The following is a 19,434-nucleotide window of genomic DNA, read 5'->3' on the forward strand; positions in this document are numbered from 1 at the left end:
AATTTTTGCTGCTATTGTGAAATTGTACCATTTAAAAAATTATATTCCAATTGGTTATTGCTGGTAGAGAGGTAGAGAAAACTGTTTTAATTTTTTTTTTTTTAGGTTGAACTCTGATACAGGAAACTTGCACATCTTTATTACTTCTAGCAATTTGTTCATTGAATTTTTTTAGGCTGGTAATCATATGCTCAGCAAATAGTAAAGTTTTATGTTTTTCTCTTCCATTTCTTATGCCTTATATCTCTTCCTTATATCTTTTTTCTTTCTTCATTGCGTTCTTTGGGGGGGGGGGGGGGCGGAAACTTCATTTTGGTGTTATTTATTTATTTTTAAAATTCTTTATTAGTTAAGGTATTACAAATGTGTCCTCATCCCCCCCATTAACTCCCATCCTCGACCCCCCCTCCCGCCCCTACTCATGCTCTCATCCCCCTGTTGTCCGTGTCCATTGGTTTGGCTTATATACATGCATACAAGTCCTTTGGTTGATCTCTTCCCCTTACCCCCTCCCTCCCCTACTTTCCCTCTGGGGATTGATAGTCTGATCACTGTTTCTCTGTCTTTGGATCTGTCCCTGTTCATCAGTCTACGTTGTTCTCTATAATCCACAAATGAGTGAGATCATGTGGTATTCATTGTGTTCTTAATGACTCCCAGTACTTTGCTAAACAGTAGTGGTGAGGGCAGCATTTTTTTGTCTAAGAGACTGCACCAATAATTTCTCTATTAAATATGAGATGTGCTGTTGGGTTTTGGTGCATAACCAACCAGGTTAAAAAAAACCTTTATCTTATTCATGATTTACAAAGATTAAGACATCATAAATAGGTGTTTTTTTCTTAACACATGTGTTTTCTACATCACTGAGATTTTTATCTGATTTTATTTTTCAGTGTAATAATTTGTGAATTTCTTTGTTGGGTTCTTGTTGTTAAAACATTAGCATCCCAGAGATAAGTCATATTTGATCATGCTGTATTATTTTAACATACACCTGTGGATTGAATTAACTCTACATTGTCTGCATCTACATTCTCCCCCAAATGGAGATGTGAGTGCTGACATCTGTCCTCACAACCATTTGGGAACCTTCTGAGAGGAAATGCAGCTCAGGATCCACCCTAATGATTCAGAATTCTCCTGGGCACATTAGCTGCTCCAGAGACTGCTCATGTACTCCTCTGCTCACTTAAATGGAACTATTGTTGCCCTGAAGTCAATGCTAAGACCTCTGGACATGGGGGATGTGGGGATTCCCCTCCTGCCTTGTCCTTGATGTTACTGAGCCCCTTGACTTCATAACAAGATGCTCCCAGTCTCCGCTCTGCCCCTTCTGCAGCCAATGCACGTGCTGCACCTGCAGCAGTTTCCCCCTCAACTGTGAGATGTCTTTGCTGGTTTGAACGTTTTTCTCCACTGTATGAGAAAATGTTGGTAAGCTTATTGGAGGGACGAAAAGATAAGGCATGAGTTGAACAAAGGGGATAACTTGGCATATATTGGGAGTGAATTGGTTTCAATCCCTTCATAGATTTGATTTTTTAAATTTAACTAATTTTGTCCAAACAATGTGATTCTTAGGGCTAAATTTTCTGTAATAAATCTAGCCAAGGTTTTTTTCCATACTGGCACTGGGGATAAACCATGACTACAGTTTGGTCCTTCCTATCTGAGACTCTTTGGCATCAGAAGCTAGGCCTTCTGTTTGTATCCCAAGGAAGTGCTTGGCCGAATACATTTACTCAACAAATAAGGTGACTGAATATTCAAAGTGTGATATATGTTCAATGAAAACGATGCTAACACTATGCAGAGATGTGATTGTTTCATATTAACATTTTATTTATTCATTTATTATTTCAATAAGTTGAAATCTTTCATCATTTTGACTCACAGACTCACCCAAATGCCTAAAGCTCCATTATCAGATTATATAGAGTGTAACTGTATCTTTTTTTGAGAAAATTCCTGGCAATTCCATGAGCCCAATAGTTCGTAACTTGGAATTCAGGGACTTCTTTAATTTAGCTGTGAATGCTAGTTACATGAAAGTAAATCTAAAATGTCCTTCTTGTTTTATAGTATCCAGCATTATACTATCCATGGCTTTATCACCAATGGAAATCAGAGGTATATTTATATCACATTACAGTTCTTGAAGATATCTCAAAATATCATTTAAGTTCATCACTTTTACATTAAGGTGGTTATTAGACCCATTACAACATTTAAAAATTGAATGATTTGAAGAAGCACATGTATTATTATATCACATATTTGTTTTCTAAAATTATTTTGATGACTACATTTTGATGTAATGGTTTCCTTGACAATCCTATACATTCTATTTTTATATGTATGTACATGTGTATGTGTATGTGTATGTATGTATGCATTTAAAACATTATTTGAAGTACTTTATCAGAAAGATAAAGACTTGATAGCCATCATGTAGAGCCTTAAAATTTAGACTTTAAATTAAATTTCCTTTTACTCTTTTTGGAGAAGCCTTATGATATTTTATTATTATTCCCAAATTCTTAATTTTTAGGCAAACTTTTAATTATTAGTCTTCTAATATTGTACTCCCAGGGTCAGTGAACATTCCTACCATATGACAGGATGGTATATTGGGAGTACCATCCCAATCAACTTTTTATTTGCTTTATTTAATTAATGATAATTTATTTAACAAAGCTCTATGCTATGTCTAATAAAGTACACAAAAATGAAAAACATAGACACAATTTTCAAAGGAATTTTTCATTTCTGGGAGGAGTGGACAGATAATATCAGGCAGGGAGAGATGGTGGGCTGGAGGTTGCAGATCAGTGCCATGTAGTCTGAAAAATAGCCATGCTGGTGGCTTAGCATGGAAATTATGTCATGATGGTGTGTCTGTTATTTTGGAAGTTCACTGATATTTGGGAGCTCTAGCTGAAGGTGAGGAAAGAATTTCCAATGAGATTATGGTACTCTATCCAGAGTTACCTCTTGGTTTCCCAGCTCCTTCAGAACAGATCATGTTCTCTAAGACAAAAGTCAGTTCTGCAGGGTACTTTGGCTCTGTTTGATTTCTTATGCCTTCATGACCACCCATTCAAGAAGGAGGCAACAGAAATAGTTGTATATCCAAAGACTTAAAAATATTTGCACCAACATGACTCATGGATAATAAAGACCATTATAAACTTATGAACAATAATAGATACTGAGGCAGAGCTGCCTCAAACTGATTGTCAAACTGCAGCGGGAGGGCAAGGGAGGGTTGGGGGACAGGAGGGAGGTGGGTAAGAGATCAACCGAAGGACTTGTATGCATGCATATAAGCATAACCAATGGACATAAGACACTGGGGGGTAGGGGAGGCCAGGGGATTGTCAAGGGCGGGGAAAAAAAAGGACACATATGTAATACCCTTTGTAATACTTTAAGCAATAAAAAAAAAAATATTTGCACCAACATGAGATGGGAGAGGTGTGGCAAGAGCAACACAAGACTCCTTTAAAGGCCTTAGTTAATAACAAAGTGAAACTAAATGACATGACTTTACACATGAATTTAATCTGTCTTTTTATTATTAGATATGTGATATTCAGAACAAAGAAGATGATTTTGGATCCAGTCTACCTTGCCAGATGACACTAAAAATGAATGCACCGACTTATAAAGTATTAAGTCTTGCAAAATTGAAATGTTCCAAGTAAAGCAGCATGACCATCTTCTAAAAGCCTTATAAAGGGGATTCTTGAAATGGTTGGTAGTGATTGGAGGCAACATTTAATTATATATTTTATAGGTTACACACACCAACGCTGACTTACATAATTTTATAGGTGACGCACACCTGTTTAGTGTGTAGTGACTTGGTACTGAAAAAGGAGACAAACCATGAGACAGACAAATCAGACACAGGTGACAGAATTCTTCCTCCTGGGACTCTCTGACAACCCACACACCCAGCAGCTGCTCTTCATCTTATTCCTGGGTGTCTATCTGGTCACTGTGCTTGGAAATGTGCTTCTCCTGACCCTTGTTCAGGTTGACTCCCGGCTTCACACACCCATGTATTTTTTTCTCTGCAATTTATCTCTGGCTGACCTCTGTTTCTCTACCAACATCGTTCCCCAGGCCCTAGTCCACCTGCTATCTAGGAAAAAAGTCATTTCATTCACACGTTGTGCAGCTCAGCTTCTACTCTTCTTTATTTTTGGTTGTACGCAATGTGCCCTTCTGGCAGTGATGTCCTATGACCGGTATGTGGCCATCTGTAACCCTATGTATTACCCCACCATCATGACTTGGAAGGTGTGTGTCCAGCTAGCTGCGGGATCATGGGCCAGTGGCATTCTGGTATCTGTGGTGGATGCCACCTTCACCCTAAGGCTACCCTACAGAGGCAGCAATAGTATTGCTCATTTCTTTTGTGAGGCACCTGCACTGTTGATCCTAGCAACCACAGATGCCCGGACTTCAGAGATGGCCATTTTCCTCATGGGAGTTGTGATTCTCCTCATTCCTGTTTCCCTAATTCTGGTATCCTATGGCCACATCATAGTGACTGTGGTCAGGATGAAGTCAGCAGCAGGGCAGCTCAAGGCATTCTCTACCTGTGGCTCCCACCTCATCGTGGTCATCCTTTTTTATGGGTCAGCAATTGTCACCTACATGACACCAAAGTTTTCCAAAGAACAGGAAAAACTGGTGTCTGTGTTCTATGCTATGATCACCCCAATGCTTAATCCCCTCATCTACAGCCTGAGGAACAAGGACGTGAAGGGAGCTCTGAGGAAAGTGACCACAAGGAATCTCCCCTGCAGGCTTGGAGTTTGCCACTGGCAGTGAGACCCTGCTGGCTCCCTATTTGGAAGGCTTGCTGAGTAGTTGCCTTAGCAAGACTAGAACATGGTGTGAGTCTCATCCTTGGGCCTTATCCAGGGATCCACCCTCCATCCTTCACCCAGTACTTCCTCTGTAGAAGAAGGACAGTAATTCATGGAGCAATAAGAAGGAGGGCCTTCCTTCTGGTTAGTTTTTTAGCATCTGAGTTAGGAACGCCTCTGAGAAATATACGCATTTTTATAAACCATGGAACTGAAAGGGGGCAGCAATAGAATTGGGGGAACCAGCTAGTATTTGGGGAACCAGCTAGTATTATAAGAAATATTAATCATGCTCTGTTAACCGTGATTGTTTTATTTTGATTAAAGAAGGCACATTCTGCCCTAACTGGTTTGGCTCAGTGGATAGAGGGTTGCCGTGTGGACTCAAGGGTCCCAGGTTCGATTCCGGTCAAGGGCATGTACCTTGGTTGTGGGCACATCCTCAGTGGGACGTGTGCAGGAGGCAGCTGATTGATGTTTCTCTCTCATCGATGCTTCTAACTCTCTACCCCTCTCCCTTCCTCTGTAAAAAATCAATAAAATATATTAAAAAGAAGAAGAAGAAGAAGAAGAAGAAGAAGAAGAAGAAGAAGAAGAAGAAGAAAGAAGAAAGAAGGAAGAAGGAAGAAGGAAGAAGGAAGAAGGAAGAAGGAAGAAGGAAGAAGGAAGAAGGAAGAAGGAAGAAGGAAGAAGGAAGAAAGAAGAAAGAAGAAAGAAGAAAGAAGAAAGAAGAATGAAGAAAGAAGAAGAAGAAGGCACATTCTACCCTGGCTGGAGCTGACCTAGAGATGCAGCCCTCCCTCCCCATTTGGAGCTGCCTATTATCATGGAAAGATTAACAATTATGCTGCAGAAACCAGAATCGCCAGCCCTTTAAAGATCTCCAGCCTTTTTGCATACCTGCAGGCCTTTGCAAATCTCCAGCCTGCTTACCTGTTAATTGCCCATCTGGCACTCCCTTGGGCTATTTCCACATATAACCTCAGCCCTTGCATATCACTAAACCCTTTGAAGACCCCTAGTCTAGTGGTTCTCAACCTGTGGGTCACGACCCCTTTGGGGGTCGAATGACCCTTTCACAGGGGTCGCCTAAGACCTTTGGAAAACACATAGATAATTACATATTGTTTACAGTAGCAAAATTACAGTTATGAAGTAGCAACGAAAATAATTTTATGGTTGGGGGTCACCACAACATGAGGAATTGTATTAAAGGGTTGCGGCATTAGGAATGTTGAGAATCACTGCCCTAGTCCTTTTGCATATCTGTAAACTGCCCTTTTTCCTACTCTTCCTTTGTTGTTCTACTTATATAAACAGTTGGCTTATGGGGAGCTGCAGAGCAGATTTTTGTGGCTCATCTGCTGCTCTCCCATACTGCTGGCAGTACTGGAATGGATGCTCATAATATGATTCAACCCTGTCTCTGTTTATTTGGATCAAGTAGTGACAAGCAGCACAGACCCATTGTTTGTCCATTTACAGAACCTGTAAAATCGATCTTATTAAATTATGCTATATATTAATATTTATCTTATCCCAGAATCTACTGCAATACTTTTGTATTTTAATATTTCTGTGCCTCATTAAATAATCAATAAATTTACAAAAATTACTTAATCATTTACTATGAGCTAGGTGCTCCATATATATGTTCATGCACTTGTACCTGTGAAAGAATGTAGGGGGCTAGGAGCCTGACTCTGTACCTAGCTAATTAGTATCCTAATGCACATTTTTGTTAGCCTATAATCAAGACACTGCCCCTTCCTTAATTATCTGGGTCTTGCAAGACCTATTTACTTAAATACTCCCAATTTACAAGGGCCATAAACCAAGATGTAAGAGCTTAGCTAGAGGGAGGTCATTGGTGCCATCCAAGTTAGGCATTCAGATACAATCTAAATTCCCCATTCTAACGGACTCAGGAGGGGCTGTGAAAGTCCACCACAGAAGCCCAGTAGTTAGAAAACAAAGAAACTCAGGAATATACTACTATATAAGGAGAAATCTCATTGTATAAGTTGTGCAGGCTTTGGATCTTTGAATCCCCCAAACCAGCAGCACTGCTTTGAATAAAGGTTCTTTCCTGATACCTCCAAGTGTTCAGCTGTCCCTTCTTCTGCGCCAATTCCACAACATACCTACATGCGCATGTACATATGGGGGAGGGCAACAGTAGGTTTACAGTTGTGAATACAAGAAATGGAGTTTATTCATTATTTACTTATTGTTGTATTATTTATTTGTAGTACTTATAAACCTACTTTTCCCCATCTTGTATATGTTTGAGGTGGGTAGAGTGTTATGCCCAGATTTCAAGATTCCCAAGAAACCACATCAGGGAGCCAGCCAATCTGATGCAAAAGCATAAGAATCTGTATTTCAAGCTAGCTTGAGCTCCCCATCAACCAGACTCGCCGACACAATGGCAGGCCAAGTGGCTGAGAGAGAGGGAACCCCCGCGTAGAGACGGGCTTTATAGGGGGGGGTTGGAGTAAGGGGAGGAGAAAGGACGTAGCCCTTACCCTGAGGCAAGATGGAGGGCGTAGCCCTCGCCCTTTCATTCCCCCCTTTGTCTTGGAACTTCCGGCTCAATCATGAGACGGACTGCATTTCTATTCCACCGTTGCTAGAGGCCCGAACTGGGCACACAGAACTATCAACTGAACTGTTTAACAAATGGTCTGGTGGAAGGGGAAGAAATCATTTTAGCTTTAATAACTTCTATTGAAATAGGATTTTTCTTCTTAAAATTCCTCCATGGCTATTAAAAAGCCAAATCAAGATTAATTTATCTACTGTCCTGATGTTTGCATAAACACAACAAGAATGGTAACTGACTATCTTTGCTGGAATCTTATGATTGAATCTTAATGTGCCTCGTAGGGCCAGGAAGCCACGCCACCCAGCTGCCATCAGGCCCGCCTGCAGTATCTGCTGAGTTAGGTGAATCCCTCACCTGTAGCAACTCCACCTGAGCCCACGCTCTAGGCTTTAAGCCCATCTCAGTAGCCCTCCTACTTGTTGCGGCCCAGAGTGTGTGGGGGTTCCGCAGGAACGCAGAGGCATCCCTACTGCTCCCCTTCTACTTTTACCAACCGCCAGTGATGGTAGGGCATGGGCCTGACGCTCCAGCGCCAGCCATCTTCAGGGCTTCCAAGCAGGATACCAGGCTTTCTTCGTGGCATTTTTACTGGCTTCAAGTCTTTAGAGCTCAGACAGGGCTCTTTAAAACATGATACTCCAGTCAAAGTTTTCCGTTAATAAAACCACTATTAGGAACCGGTCTTATTAAATCTATGCAAAGAAATGTATTGCCATGACTTATTTAGCGTTGCCAAATTTCGGAGGAATTACACAAGAAGAAAAATATACTGATCTACTCTAAGATTTTCTGACTTTTCTTGCCAATTCCTTTTGATAAAACAGTAATTGTTGGCATTAAATTTTCTTTCTATGCATAACCATGCCTCAGACCTTCTATTTTAAACAGGCCTTTTCCAGCTTACTACCCCTGACATGGGCATGGTCACAAAGGCCTGCAAGACAGTATTACAGGCTGCCAACTGTTAGCTGTCTCTCAACAGAGACCAAAACCTGATGGGCACTGTTCCTGCCCATTTGGACACCTGTCCTCTTGGCAGCTAGCTATTTTTTACTTTTGGGGGTCACCCCACATAGTTCCCTTCCAGGACAGCCAGCACACATTCAAACCTGCAAGAGAATTAAAGGTTAATATAACATATCAATACAATGAAACATGATATTGGCATCATGGCTGCTTCAGGCAGCCACATTCTACTAAAGTCTATTTTTGGCCTTCCTATAAATTGTCCTTGTCTCTTTGGAGCCATGTTCATGAAGATGCAGGCATCATCTAAGTCGCGAGCAATGTTACCAGCATCAGGCAGGTAGCGGGTTGCGTTGATCTCGATCGACACTACATTTGGTGACGAAGTCTTTCCGGATCATGGATGGGTCCGCTGACCGGACGTGGGTGTGATGGACCCAGGTCGCACATGCAGAGCTGCCAGGGCCTCGTCTATGGCAGACAGGTAGTCAGGCAGCAGGTCCATGGATAGAAGGGGACTAGTGTACTCATCTGGAAATAAGTAGATGTAATAGCAACTCACACTAGTGGGTAGATGTTGAACTTGGAAAGGACACCATACACTGAATTGAGTTCTAGGTTTAGGATTTTGGTGATCACTTAAAAATAATAAATTAAATATTTATTGTTAAAAGTGTTACATATGTCCCCTTTTTCTCCTCATTGACCCCTTCTAGCCCCCTTACCCCCTGCCTTCACCACCCTATTGTCTGTGTCCATAGGTTATACCTATATGCATACAAGTTCTTTGGTTGATCTCCTAACCACCCACCCTTCCACACCTTTCCTCTGAGATTCTGCAGTCTGTTCTATGCTTCTGTGTCTCTGCATTGGTGATCACTTTTTAATGGTCATTTGTTAATGTTCTTACTTTCAGAAGAGTGTCCCTGGGCACTGGGGAGCCTCTCCAGGAGACAGAAGTGCCTGGGAGTTTTAATTCTCCCTTTTCCCTACCCCATGTTTCACCAGCAGGCAATGGATAACTGAAGTGGGAGTACAAAAGCCTACTTCCTGTGACCTGAAGCAGAACAAATTCTGAGTTTTATTTATGCTCTGCAGTTTCCTGCTGAATCAGGCTGAGTCTGGGATTTCACCTGAAATTACTTTTTTTTTCTTGCTTAGTTTCTTTTCCTAGTCTGCTTTCCCTACTCATTTAATGCTTCCTTTTTAATAACTCCCTTGCACTTGAATCCTTAGCTCCTCCATATCTGATTCTAGGAGGACATGGCCTATGATAAAAGCCTTTGGCCCTAAGGAATGACCAGTTACTGCAGGTTTGGGGTAAACGTTTCTAAAAGGTGACAGGGGATTCATAACAGGGATATGAAAGAAAAAGAAAGTCCTCCAGACTTTCAGAACACCTATTCCCTACCACAGGAATTGGTCTTGTAGACTCAACCCGCCTTTCATCAGCAGTGCTTTTTCCCACATGCAATCCACCACCAAGTAAAATAAATTATTCCTCCAAAAAGTGTTTAGAATCACTTGCTACTGAAAGCACTCTACTCCAAGGCACCACCACTTCTCAGCTGGATTACCCATTCATTTGTTCATCTTTCTCGTACTGTAGAAAAATTGGAGAATGATTTCATTGTAAGATGAAAGGTTTTATTGGGCAAAGCAAACCAGAATAGGTGGGATAAAGTGATAACCTTCAACACTGAAATGAATGTCCTTGGGCCTTAGCCAGGATCCCTCTTAACTGATGTTGTTGTTGTTGTTGTTGTTTTTTACAAATCTATATATTTTAGTTGATTTCAGAAAGGGAGAGGGAGAGAGAGATAGAAACATCAATGATGAAAGGGAATCATTGATTGGCTGCCTCCTGCATGCCCCCTACTAGGGATTGAGCCCGAAACCTGGGCATGTGACCTCCTGATTCATAAGTTGATGCTCAACCACACCAGCTGGGCTCCTCTTAATGGTTTTTAAGAAAATGTTGAAAGTGTGTCAGAGGCTCCATCCTTGGAGAGAGGCACTTCTTGCTTTTTGTAGCTTTTGGCTCCTGGAAAGTGGCAGTGACTCCATGACCACCTAAGGGTTGCTCCACTGGTTCAGAACATCACACTCATTTGCTTTGTCTCAGCACCATATGTCTTAAGTAAACCATTGTCACAATTTTCATTCTACTGTTATTTTGCTTGTTAAGTATGATCTGTGGCAACCTCCAGCCTCACTGAGCTGCATGCTGAGCCAGCTGTGTTGTCTCTCCAAGTACCAACTCTTGTTTCTGTTAATGCTCTGACTTCAAAGTTGCATATATTTTGAGTGGACTTCCTTAACCCCATTTACATATAATCTTTTTAGTACAGAATTCTGCAGAACATATAGCTTTTAGGGATGCCTGTGTCATATTAATATGGAAACAAGTGTGCCACTCACATTTTCAAAGAGTTACAGGTACATTGGGGAGAAAACAAACATGTGAAAAGTATAGTGCATACAGAATTTAACTTATCTACAGATAAACTTGGATAGAATACATATAGGAGAGCATAATTTATGTTCCTAGAGTGATCACTGAAGGACCTTGAAGAATTAGGTGTATTTGGCTATAATAAAGGTAAAGAAGATTTCAAGTAGAGAAAATAGAGTACCAAGATATCATCAACTCCTAATCGTCTAAATCCGTGGTCGGCAAACCGCGGCTCGCGAGCCACCTGCGGCTCTTTGGCCCCTGGAGTGTGGGTCTTCCACAAAATACCACGTGCGGGCACGCACGTACAGTGTGATTGAAACTTCGTGGCCCATGCGCAGAAGTCGGTATTTTGAGGAAGAGCCAGCATTTTGTGGAAGAGCCACACTCCAGGGGCCAAAGAGCCGTATGTGGCTTGTGAGCCGCAGCTTGCCGAGCTGAAGTTTGCCAACCACTGATCTAAACTATTTACTCAGAAGTCTGAATGAAAAGCATGTCTTTTCTCTAATTTACTCACCTATTTGTTCCATATTCCTTAAAATTTATTTTTTCCAATTAAAATGTAATTGATCTTTTTTACTTATTATATAGAAAAATTCAAATGTGTGGTGACAAATATTTTTGACAGGACTGTTGGAAAATAAGTTGTTGAGAGTAAAATGATAAAATCACTTTGGAAGGGAATTTGCCAATATATAGCAATATTACATATGTATTTGCCCAAGAAATCTAATTTCTAGATTTCCATCTGTAAGATATACTGGCAAAAATATTAAAAGGCATAGTCATAAAGCTATTCTTTACAGTATGATTTGTAATAATAAAAGACTCAAATGATGGCAAACCTACAAAATAGAGACTATCCTATATAATAAAAGCCTAATGTGCAAATTGTCCCCTTGACTGGGAGTTCAGCTGGGAGTTTGACCACTTGCTATGATGTGCTCTGAACACCAGGGGGCAGTGTGGAACATGACGGGGGTCGGTGCTTGCAGTGGGCGGCAGTGGAGGCGCTGCCAGCCCCAATGGACCCCTACGAGGGCAGGACCACAGCGGGATGGTGGAGCAGGTGAGCAGGCAGTGCCAGGCCAAGGCCGGTGGGACCCGCCAAAGGACAGCTGGGACCCTCCTTTCCATGACACCCACTTGCACTTTGATTGCTGGTCAGGCCTAGGGACCGCACCTGTGCATGAATTTCGTGCACTGGGCCTCTAGTGAAGTTATAAAAAGAATGAGAAATCTTTTTGTGGTTAAAGAAGAGCTATGTTGTAATCATCTTGGATCCATTTTAAACTTTGACCAAAGCAGTATCGTGACTGATATTTATGATATCACTTCACCAAGGCATCTGAATGTAAATATGGGATAGAGAGAGATGTAAGTTCAAATCCTTCTTCCTGGGAAAACTAGAATAAGGAAGAAAATGATTATTGGGTTTATAAAGGTGTGTGTATGAGGACTATTCATCCACTTTCCAATATCTATACTACATACCAGTGAGTTTAATGGGCCTGAGAACTGAAACAACACAGAGAGGAGAGTTACACATTGGGAGAAATCATGGGTTTTATATCTTGTAAATGGAGTCATATTTGCCCTCATAAATGAAGAGAAAGTGACAAGATAAATTTTTATTGGTTTTCTCTCTTTATGTATGTCCCTAAATTAAGATTTCAAGCAGGACACAGGAATGTAAATATCTGGAATTACTTGATACAGAAGTGTTGAAGTGCCAATAAGAAAAAGAATGTAAGTCTACAGTGAGCAGGCAGAGGAGTTTTCCAGGTGGTAGTGCTGTTTTCTGTCTACTGAGCTTCCCAGCAGTCATTTCAACAGCTGGGTTTCATCCCAATGGAGATATAAAGAGAGTAATCCCAAATATTAAATTGTTTGCCATTCAATAAAATTTAATCTTATCTCTAAATGCCTACAGGATGTAGTTTCTAAGTCCCAGGGTTTTGTGGAAGGTCCGGCTGAGGGCATTCTTCACCTCATTATTTCTCAGGCTGTAGATGATGGGGTTCAACATGGGAGTCACAACAGTGTAGAACAATGATAGCAGCTTCTTGCTCTCAGGAGAATTATTGGACTTAGGCCGGAAGTAGGTGAGGCTTAAAGATACATAGAAAAGAGAGACAACAAGGAGGTGGGAGGAGCATGTAGAAAAAGCTTTATGCTTCCCTTTAGCTGATGGAATCTTGAAGATGGCAGCAGCGATTCGAGAATAGGAACATAAGACCAGCAAGCAGGGTATCATGATGATCAAAATGGTTCCAACAATCGCATAGACCTCAAACCGTGCTGTGTCTGCACAGACCAGCCTCAGCACAGGTGGGCTGTCACAGAAGAAGTGATTCACTTTATTGGTGCCACACAATGGGAAGCTGAAGAGCCATGTGGTCTGCACAGTAGCTACGGGAAAGCCTGGAAACCAAGAGGCAACAGCCAGTTTGGCACGTGTCCTTTGGTTCATGATGACTGGGTAAAGCAAGGGATTGCAGATGGCTACATAGCGATCGTATGCCATGATGGCCAGAAGGAAGCATTCAGCAACCCCAAAGAAGAAGAAGAAATACATCTGTATGGCACACCCAGGGAAAGAGATGGTTGTGTTCTGAGCAAGTAGGGTTCCCAGCATCTTGGGCACAATGACTAGGTTGAAGCCAATCTCCAAGAAGGACAAGTTCCTGAGGAAGAAGTACATGGGACTGTGTAGCATGGGGTCTGCCAAGGTAACCAGAATGATGAGGCTGTTTCCCATCAGGGTGACCAGGTAGATAATTAGAAATGTCAGGAAGAGTAACAACTGCAATTCAGTAGGTAGGGAAGAGAAGCTCACGAGAATAAACTCAGTTACTCTTGTCCAATTTCCTCCAACCATAATTACAGAAATGAATTCCCAGCTGGAGTCAGGGAGAGAGAGAGTCTTGATTAGAAAATTCAGATTCTAGATTTGTTATCAAGATTCCTTCTTAGTATCAGGGACAGAGGCAAAGCCAGGTTTTCAGTTAGATGAGGAAGGGTCTTGCGTTGTCTAAGAATAAAGACATAAAGAAAAATGGCTAGAGCTTAAGCTCTGAGATAGGCCTGCATTATTTCTTGGAGCTGATATTTCCTCATTTGTACATCAACATATACATAAAGGTCACGCCCTTTTAGAACCATGAGTCCCTGAAGGGGCCACCTAAGCGGCCATTTTAGGAGATAATGATATTCCTGCAAACACCTAAACTTTGGAGAATATAAAACAACATTCATGATTTCATTAAGCACATACAATTTATCAAGATTTTAGAAATATATTTATAATTATAATATAGAACAATGCATTTAATAATTTTCTACTCTTCATTAATCTTTCTTGCTTGGCTAGAATTTGAGAGATAAAGATGAGCTAGCATATATTGAAGACAGTTAACATTTGCATGTGTTTTGCCCTCCTATATGTGCATTTAATAGGTGTGGAAACTGATAATAGAGAAGTTAAGGAATAGCAATTAAAATGATAAATCTGAAATTCAAACCACATCTATTGGATTCTAAAGTCCTCTGATTTCTACTGAGCCATTCTTCATCGACTATTCTGCTGTGATCTGAGGACTAACTCATTAATGCTTAAGAGAATTAGAATTGGGATTTCTGTCACATCACAGTGAATACAGTGGAAAAAAGAGAACCAAGAGAATCAACAGCATTAACATCAAGATGCTCAGGAGGTGGAAACAATCTAAGTAATGATTATAGATGAATGGATACAGAAGTCAGATAGACAATAAAATACTATTCAGCCATAAAAATAAGGAAATTCTGCCATTTTAAACAACATAAATGAACCATGAGGACATTATGCTAAGTAAAATAAGTCAGACAGAGAAAAACAAATTCTGTATAATCTCACTTATATGTGGGATCTGAACAAAACAAAACAAAAACAGGAAAACACAACTCAAAGATAAAGAGATCAGATTTGTGTTTACCAGAAGTGGGAGAATTGGAGGAAGGTGGTCAAAATGTATAAAGTTTGAGATATAGGATAAATAAGTACTAGGAATGCAATGCATTACATAATGACTGTAGTGTATACTGCTATAAGATATATATTAGAAAATGGTTAGGAGAGTAGATACTAAGAGGTCTCATCACAAGGAGAATTTTTTTTTCATTTTATTGTATCTATATGAGATGATAGATGTTAACTACCCGAATTGTGGTCATCATTTCCCAATATATGCAAGTCAAACCATTATGCTATACACCTTAAATATATATATATCAATAAAACTGTAAAAATGTTCAGGAGGCTACCAAGAATGAACTGGATCTCCATTCTGTATTATTTTTTCTAATATTCAAATGATTATCAAGAAGCTCTTTTTTTTGTTATTTTGGTAATTTAAAATGTTGAGTTCTAATGAAGAAATTATGAGATAAAGTTGGAAAATTATATTGGCTGAGAAGCTGAACTAAAATAAAAAGGAATTAGATATGGTTAGGAACTATTGTAAGAAAATTAAAAGTTTAATAACAGAAAAACATTATTAGGAATAGATAAAATGATTATTGACACAAAGTAGAAGAGAAACAAGTATGCTGTATGTGTTTTGGGTATGTTATATCAATAGAATTTTATTTTTTGTGAGGAATTTGGACCTTATTCTATAGACAGAGAGAGCAATCTCACTATTTGAAGCGGGGGAGTGGCATTGTCATATATGTCATACAGAAAGATCACTCTGATACCGTTGTGAGAACGGATGGAATAGGGAGGAGTTAGGGAGGGAATAAAGCTGAATGCCTGGGTCAAGAAGACCAGTGGTATGCTTATTCTCCAATTCTGTTTTCACGTATAATCCATTTTCAAAAAGAGGATAAATAATGAAGAGAAGCTACATATTTATCAGGTTGTGGTGAATAATTTAAATTTCAATGTTATATTTTAAACTCCAAAATATTCACATAGGAAAACAGACTCCTACCCAACAATAATAGTCAAACTGATCTAAGATGTCTTTGAAGCACTAAAAGTTAAATGAAGCATATCTAAGTTTTGAGCCCAACTTCAGAAAAACCAATTACAAGTTTAAAAAAAGAATAATAAAAGGATCAATAATAAAAGGCTCAGAAAAGACCACCTAAGATGGCGGTGTGGGATCATGATTATTGAATTCAAGGCTGTAAAATATATTGCTGGAAATGTAAAAAACTGAATCAGTAAATTAGAAAAGAAGTTTGAGAAACTATACCCAAATTACTGAGAAAAATTATAAAAAGATAAAAATAATGAGGAGAATAATGAAGTAAAATACAGGAAATACAATTAATCTAATAGGTATTCCAGAATGACATAACAAAGGAGAGAGAAGAAAGACAATATTTAAAGAAGTACCAGGGGAAGAATAAACATCTCTGAGCTACAGGAAGACGTGACTTTTTGAACTGAAGGAATTCCTAAACACAAAACAAATTCCTTTTGAAAGAGTCACACAGACATATGTCTTTACATTAACGAAAGATTTTGCTTTTCATTTTGAGGATAGAGAAAATTTCTATTTAGTAACAAGCCTAGAAAATGATAAAAGCAAAACAAAACAAAATTGAAAACCTCTCTATAAACTACAACCAAACAAAAACTCTACCCATGTTCGGCAAACTGCGGCTCGCGAGCCACATGTGGCTCTTTGGCCCCTTGAGTGTGGAAAAAACAAAACAGTAACTGTGGCCCCATTCTGACTCACGACAGAAAAGTTTGAGTGAGAAACTTAGACTTCTACCCTCAGTAGCTGTATAGATGCCCCAACACATCTGCTGGGGTGGTATTAGAGAAGTCCTGGGAAGCCAGGACTTTCATCCCTGCCAAGCAAGAACAAAGCCCACTATCTAGATGACAATGAAGACAATGTGGGAAGCCTGGACTTTCCCCCCATCCTGGCAGCAATGCAGTGGCACTCCCACCTCCTTTCTCTGCAAGGGCGATGTTAAAGGAAGCCAGCTAAAACAGAAGGCTTAAATAAAATTCAGAGTCTTATAATGCTACATACTGAAAACATCCTGGTAACATGGTACCCAAACCGAAAATATGGATAAATATAATAGACTTTTCTTCTCTTGAGTTTTCAAAATGATGATTGGTGGTTGAAGCAAATGTGTAATACTATCTGATATGGTTCTAAATGTATTTAGGAGAAATATTTATGAGAATTGTATCATAAAGAGGATGGTCAAAGGGAGGTAAAGGAAGGTTAGGTTTCTGCAATTCACTTAAACTGATAAAATGACCACATTGGTAGACTGTGATAAATTATGTACATATAATGCAATGTCTACAGCAGTCACTGAAGAACTGATACAAAGAGATCTATTGAAAACACTACAGATAAATCAAAATGGAATAATAAAAATGTTCAAGTAACTTAAAGAAAAAAAAAGAAAGCAGAGAAATCAGAAAACAAACAGAAAACAAAAAATAAAAATGGTAGGTTAAGCTCTAACATATCTATAATTATATTAAGTGCAAATATTCCAAATATACAACTAAAGGACAGAGATTGGCAAAGTGGATTGAAAAACATGACCCAACTATATATTGCTTACAAGGAACTCACAGCACATGTAATTAGATATGTAGTTTGAAAGTAATATTTGAAAATAGACATTATCATGCAAATATCAATTTTAAAATGGTCATTCAATTATTTATACTTTGTAATTGTGACAATAACATTTTTTCCAGAATTTAAAAATATAATACATATAAAAATCCCCATAGATTTAATCTCACTTCCGAGTATAGATGCAAAAAGTCCATGTAAAAATTCCAAATGGAGACAATATTTACAAGATAAATGTTAAGAGAGTGTTACAGATTAACCAAGAGAAAATTAGGTAAATCTATAATTGCTGAATTCACATAATCAGAAATCAAATTTCAAAGAAGAGAAAAAAGTTCAAAGTGATAAGAAATCAAACAATTTTAAAAGGAGATTAATTTTTCTTTAAAATTTTAAAATAGGATATTTATTTTGTGTAAAAGTGAAAGAATATAAACATTTAAACAGTGTAGTTTCAAATGATAAGTGGATTGCAAGAGACTTTGAACTAGCAATTCTATGTATTCCATTTTAGATTACGTGCAGATTTTATCTATCAGAATGCGCCTCTTAACTTTATTTATAATAGATCATTGAAAGAAATAATCAATTAAGGATAATATAAATACATGAAAATAGCAGACTGTTGAAATAAGCTGTGTTATATTTATACTATGAGATGCAGTGAATAATTTAAAAGTATAAAAAAATCAAATGGCATGAGAAACTATTCACTAAGTTCTGCTATGTTGATAAAGTAGGCTACAACCTAGTACGTTTAATGTAAGATATACATATACATATATATTTATTACATATACATATATATCTATTTCAGTTCTACTTCTTTGTAATATCTTAGTGGTACAGTTGCAAATGTTTAAAATTTTCATTGCATTTTATATTTTTATATTAGCCACAGTGAAAATGTATTGCTTTTTATTTGAAGAACTACTTGAATATTAGTAAGAATAAAATATATCATAAAACAATTCATAACAAAAGGGAAATATAAATGACAAACTGGAGAAGATATTTGCAATAATGACAACAAATAATAAAACATATATTTCTAATATGTAGTGAACCCTATAAACAACTTTCACAAAGACATGATCACCCCAAAAGAATTATAGAAGACACAAAGATTTATTCCATCAAAAGGTGCCAATGGCTAGTAAGCATATGATAATTACTCTATTTTTGCTAGTAATAAAATAAAAAATTGTCAACATTGAAATTCAATTTCTTTATCAAATTTGAAATATTGAATAATATTCAGTGCTAAAAGGATGGTGTAGTAAGCAATATCTTATTTGCTTAAGGCTGTGTAAATTAATATAATATTTTTTTCTGAAAATCAATTTGATACAATTGTGTGAGGATCCTTTAATGTTCACACATTTTGATACAAGAACTCCTTCTGGTGGAAGAGATGGAGGCCATGATTTTACATATAACTTTGTTCAGTGCTGTTATAGTCATAACTTGATAATGATCATTAATAGATAAATTAATGATTCAATGATAGATAATGCAAAAAACTCATAGACAGACAACAGTATGGGGATTACCAGAGGGAAAGGGGAAGATAAAAGGGGTTAAAGGGAGGATAAATGGTGATGGAAGGAGACTTGACTGGGTGGTGAACACACAATTCAATATACAGATGATGTATTATAGAATTGTATACAGTAGGTCCTCAGATTACGTTGGAGATCCGTTCCTACAGCACAACGTAACGCGATTTTCGCCTAAGTCGGAACCCACCTACATAAGCACCTACGTCACTCACATGGAGTACATACACAGCAGTAATGAAGTGAAACAGTAAAAAAAATTTAAAAGAAAGATAACAATTCCTGACCTTTACTTGTGGTAAATAAATAATAAAACACATAAAGCACATATGTACATATTTTGAAATGATGG

At 38.5% G+C, this 19,434-nt stretch overlaps 2 protein-coding genes across 3 annotated transcripts; one reads left to right on the forward strand and one right to left on the reverse strand.

The window, feature by feature from the left end:
• The first annotated feature begins 3,894 nt into the window (after positions 1-3,894).
• On the forward strand, positions 3,895-4,848 carry LOC139018380 (olfactory receptor 2D2). Its single transcript, XM_070427000.1, has one exon. The coding sequence runs from the start codon at positions 3,895-3,897 to the stop codon at positions 4,846-4,848; it is 954 nt and encodes a 317-aa protein (XP_070283101.1).
• Positions 4,849-7,990: 3,142 nt separating this feature from the next.
• Positions 7,991-13,796, reverse strand: LOC139018059 (olfactory receptor 10A5-like). 2 transcript variants are annotated; one of them, XM_070426698.1, is made up of 2 exons: positions 12,880-13,796; positions 7,991-8,290 (listed from the first exon to the last, which is right to left on the reverse strand). In XM_070426698.1, the coding sequence occupies exons 1-2, from the start codon at positions 13,794-13,796 to the stop codon at positions 8,269-8,271; spliced, it is 939 nt and encodes a 312-aa protein (XP_070282799.1). In that variant the 3' UTR covers positions 7,991-8,268. The 2 variants fall into 2 exon arrangements, with proteins under 2 accessions (XP_070282799.1, XP_070282801.1); XM_070426700.1 differs by lacking the exon at positions 7,991-8,290 and adding an exon at positions 9,988-10,004 and having other exon boundaries at positions 12,890-13,796.
• Between the last annotated feature and the right edge of the window lie 5,638 nt (positions 13,797-19,434).

The sequence above is a fragment of the Myotis yumanensis genome, unplaced genomic scaffold (assembly GCF_028538775.1).
Source record: "Myotis yumanensis isolate MYYU_CA2020_CCGP unplaced genomic scaffold, mMyoYum1.0.hap1 SCAF_10, whole genome shotgun sequence".
NCBI lineage: Eukaryota > Metazoa > Chordata > Mammalia > Chiroptera > Vespertilionidae > Myotis > Myotis yumanensis.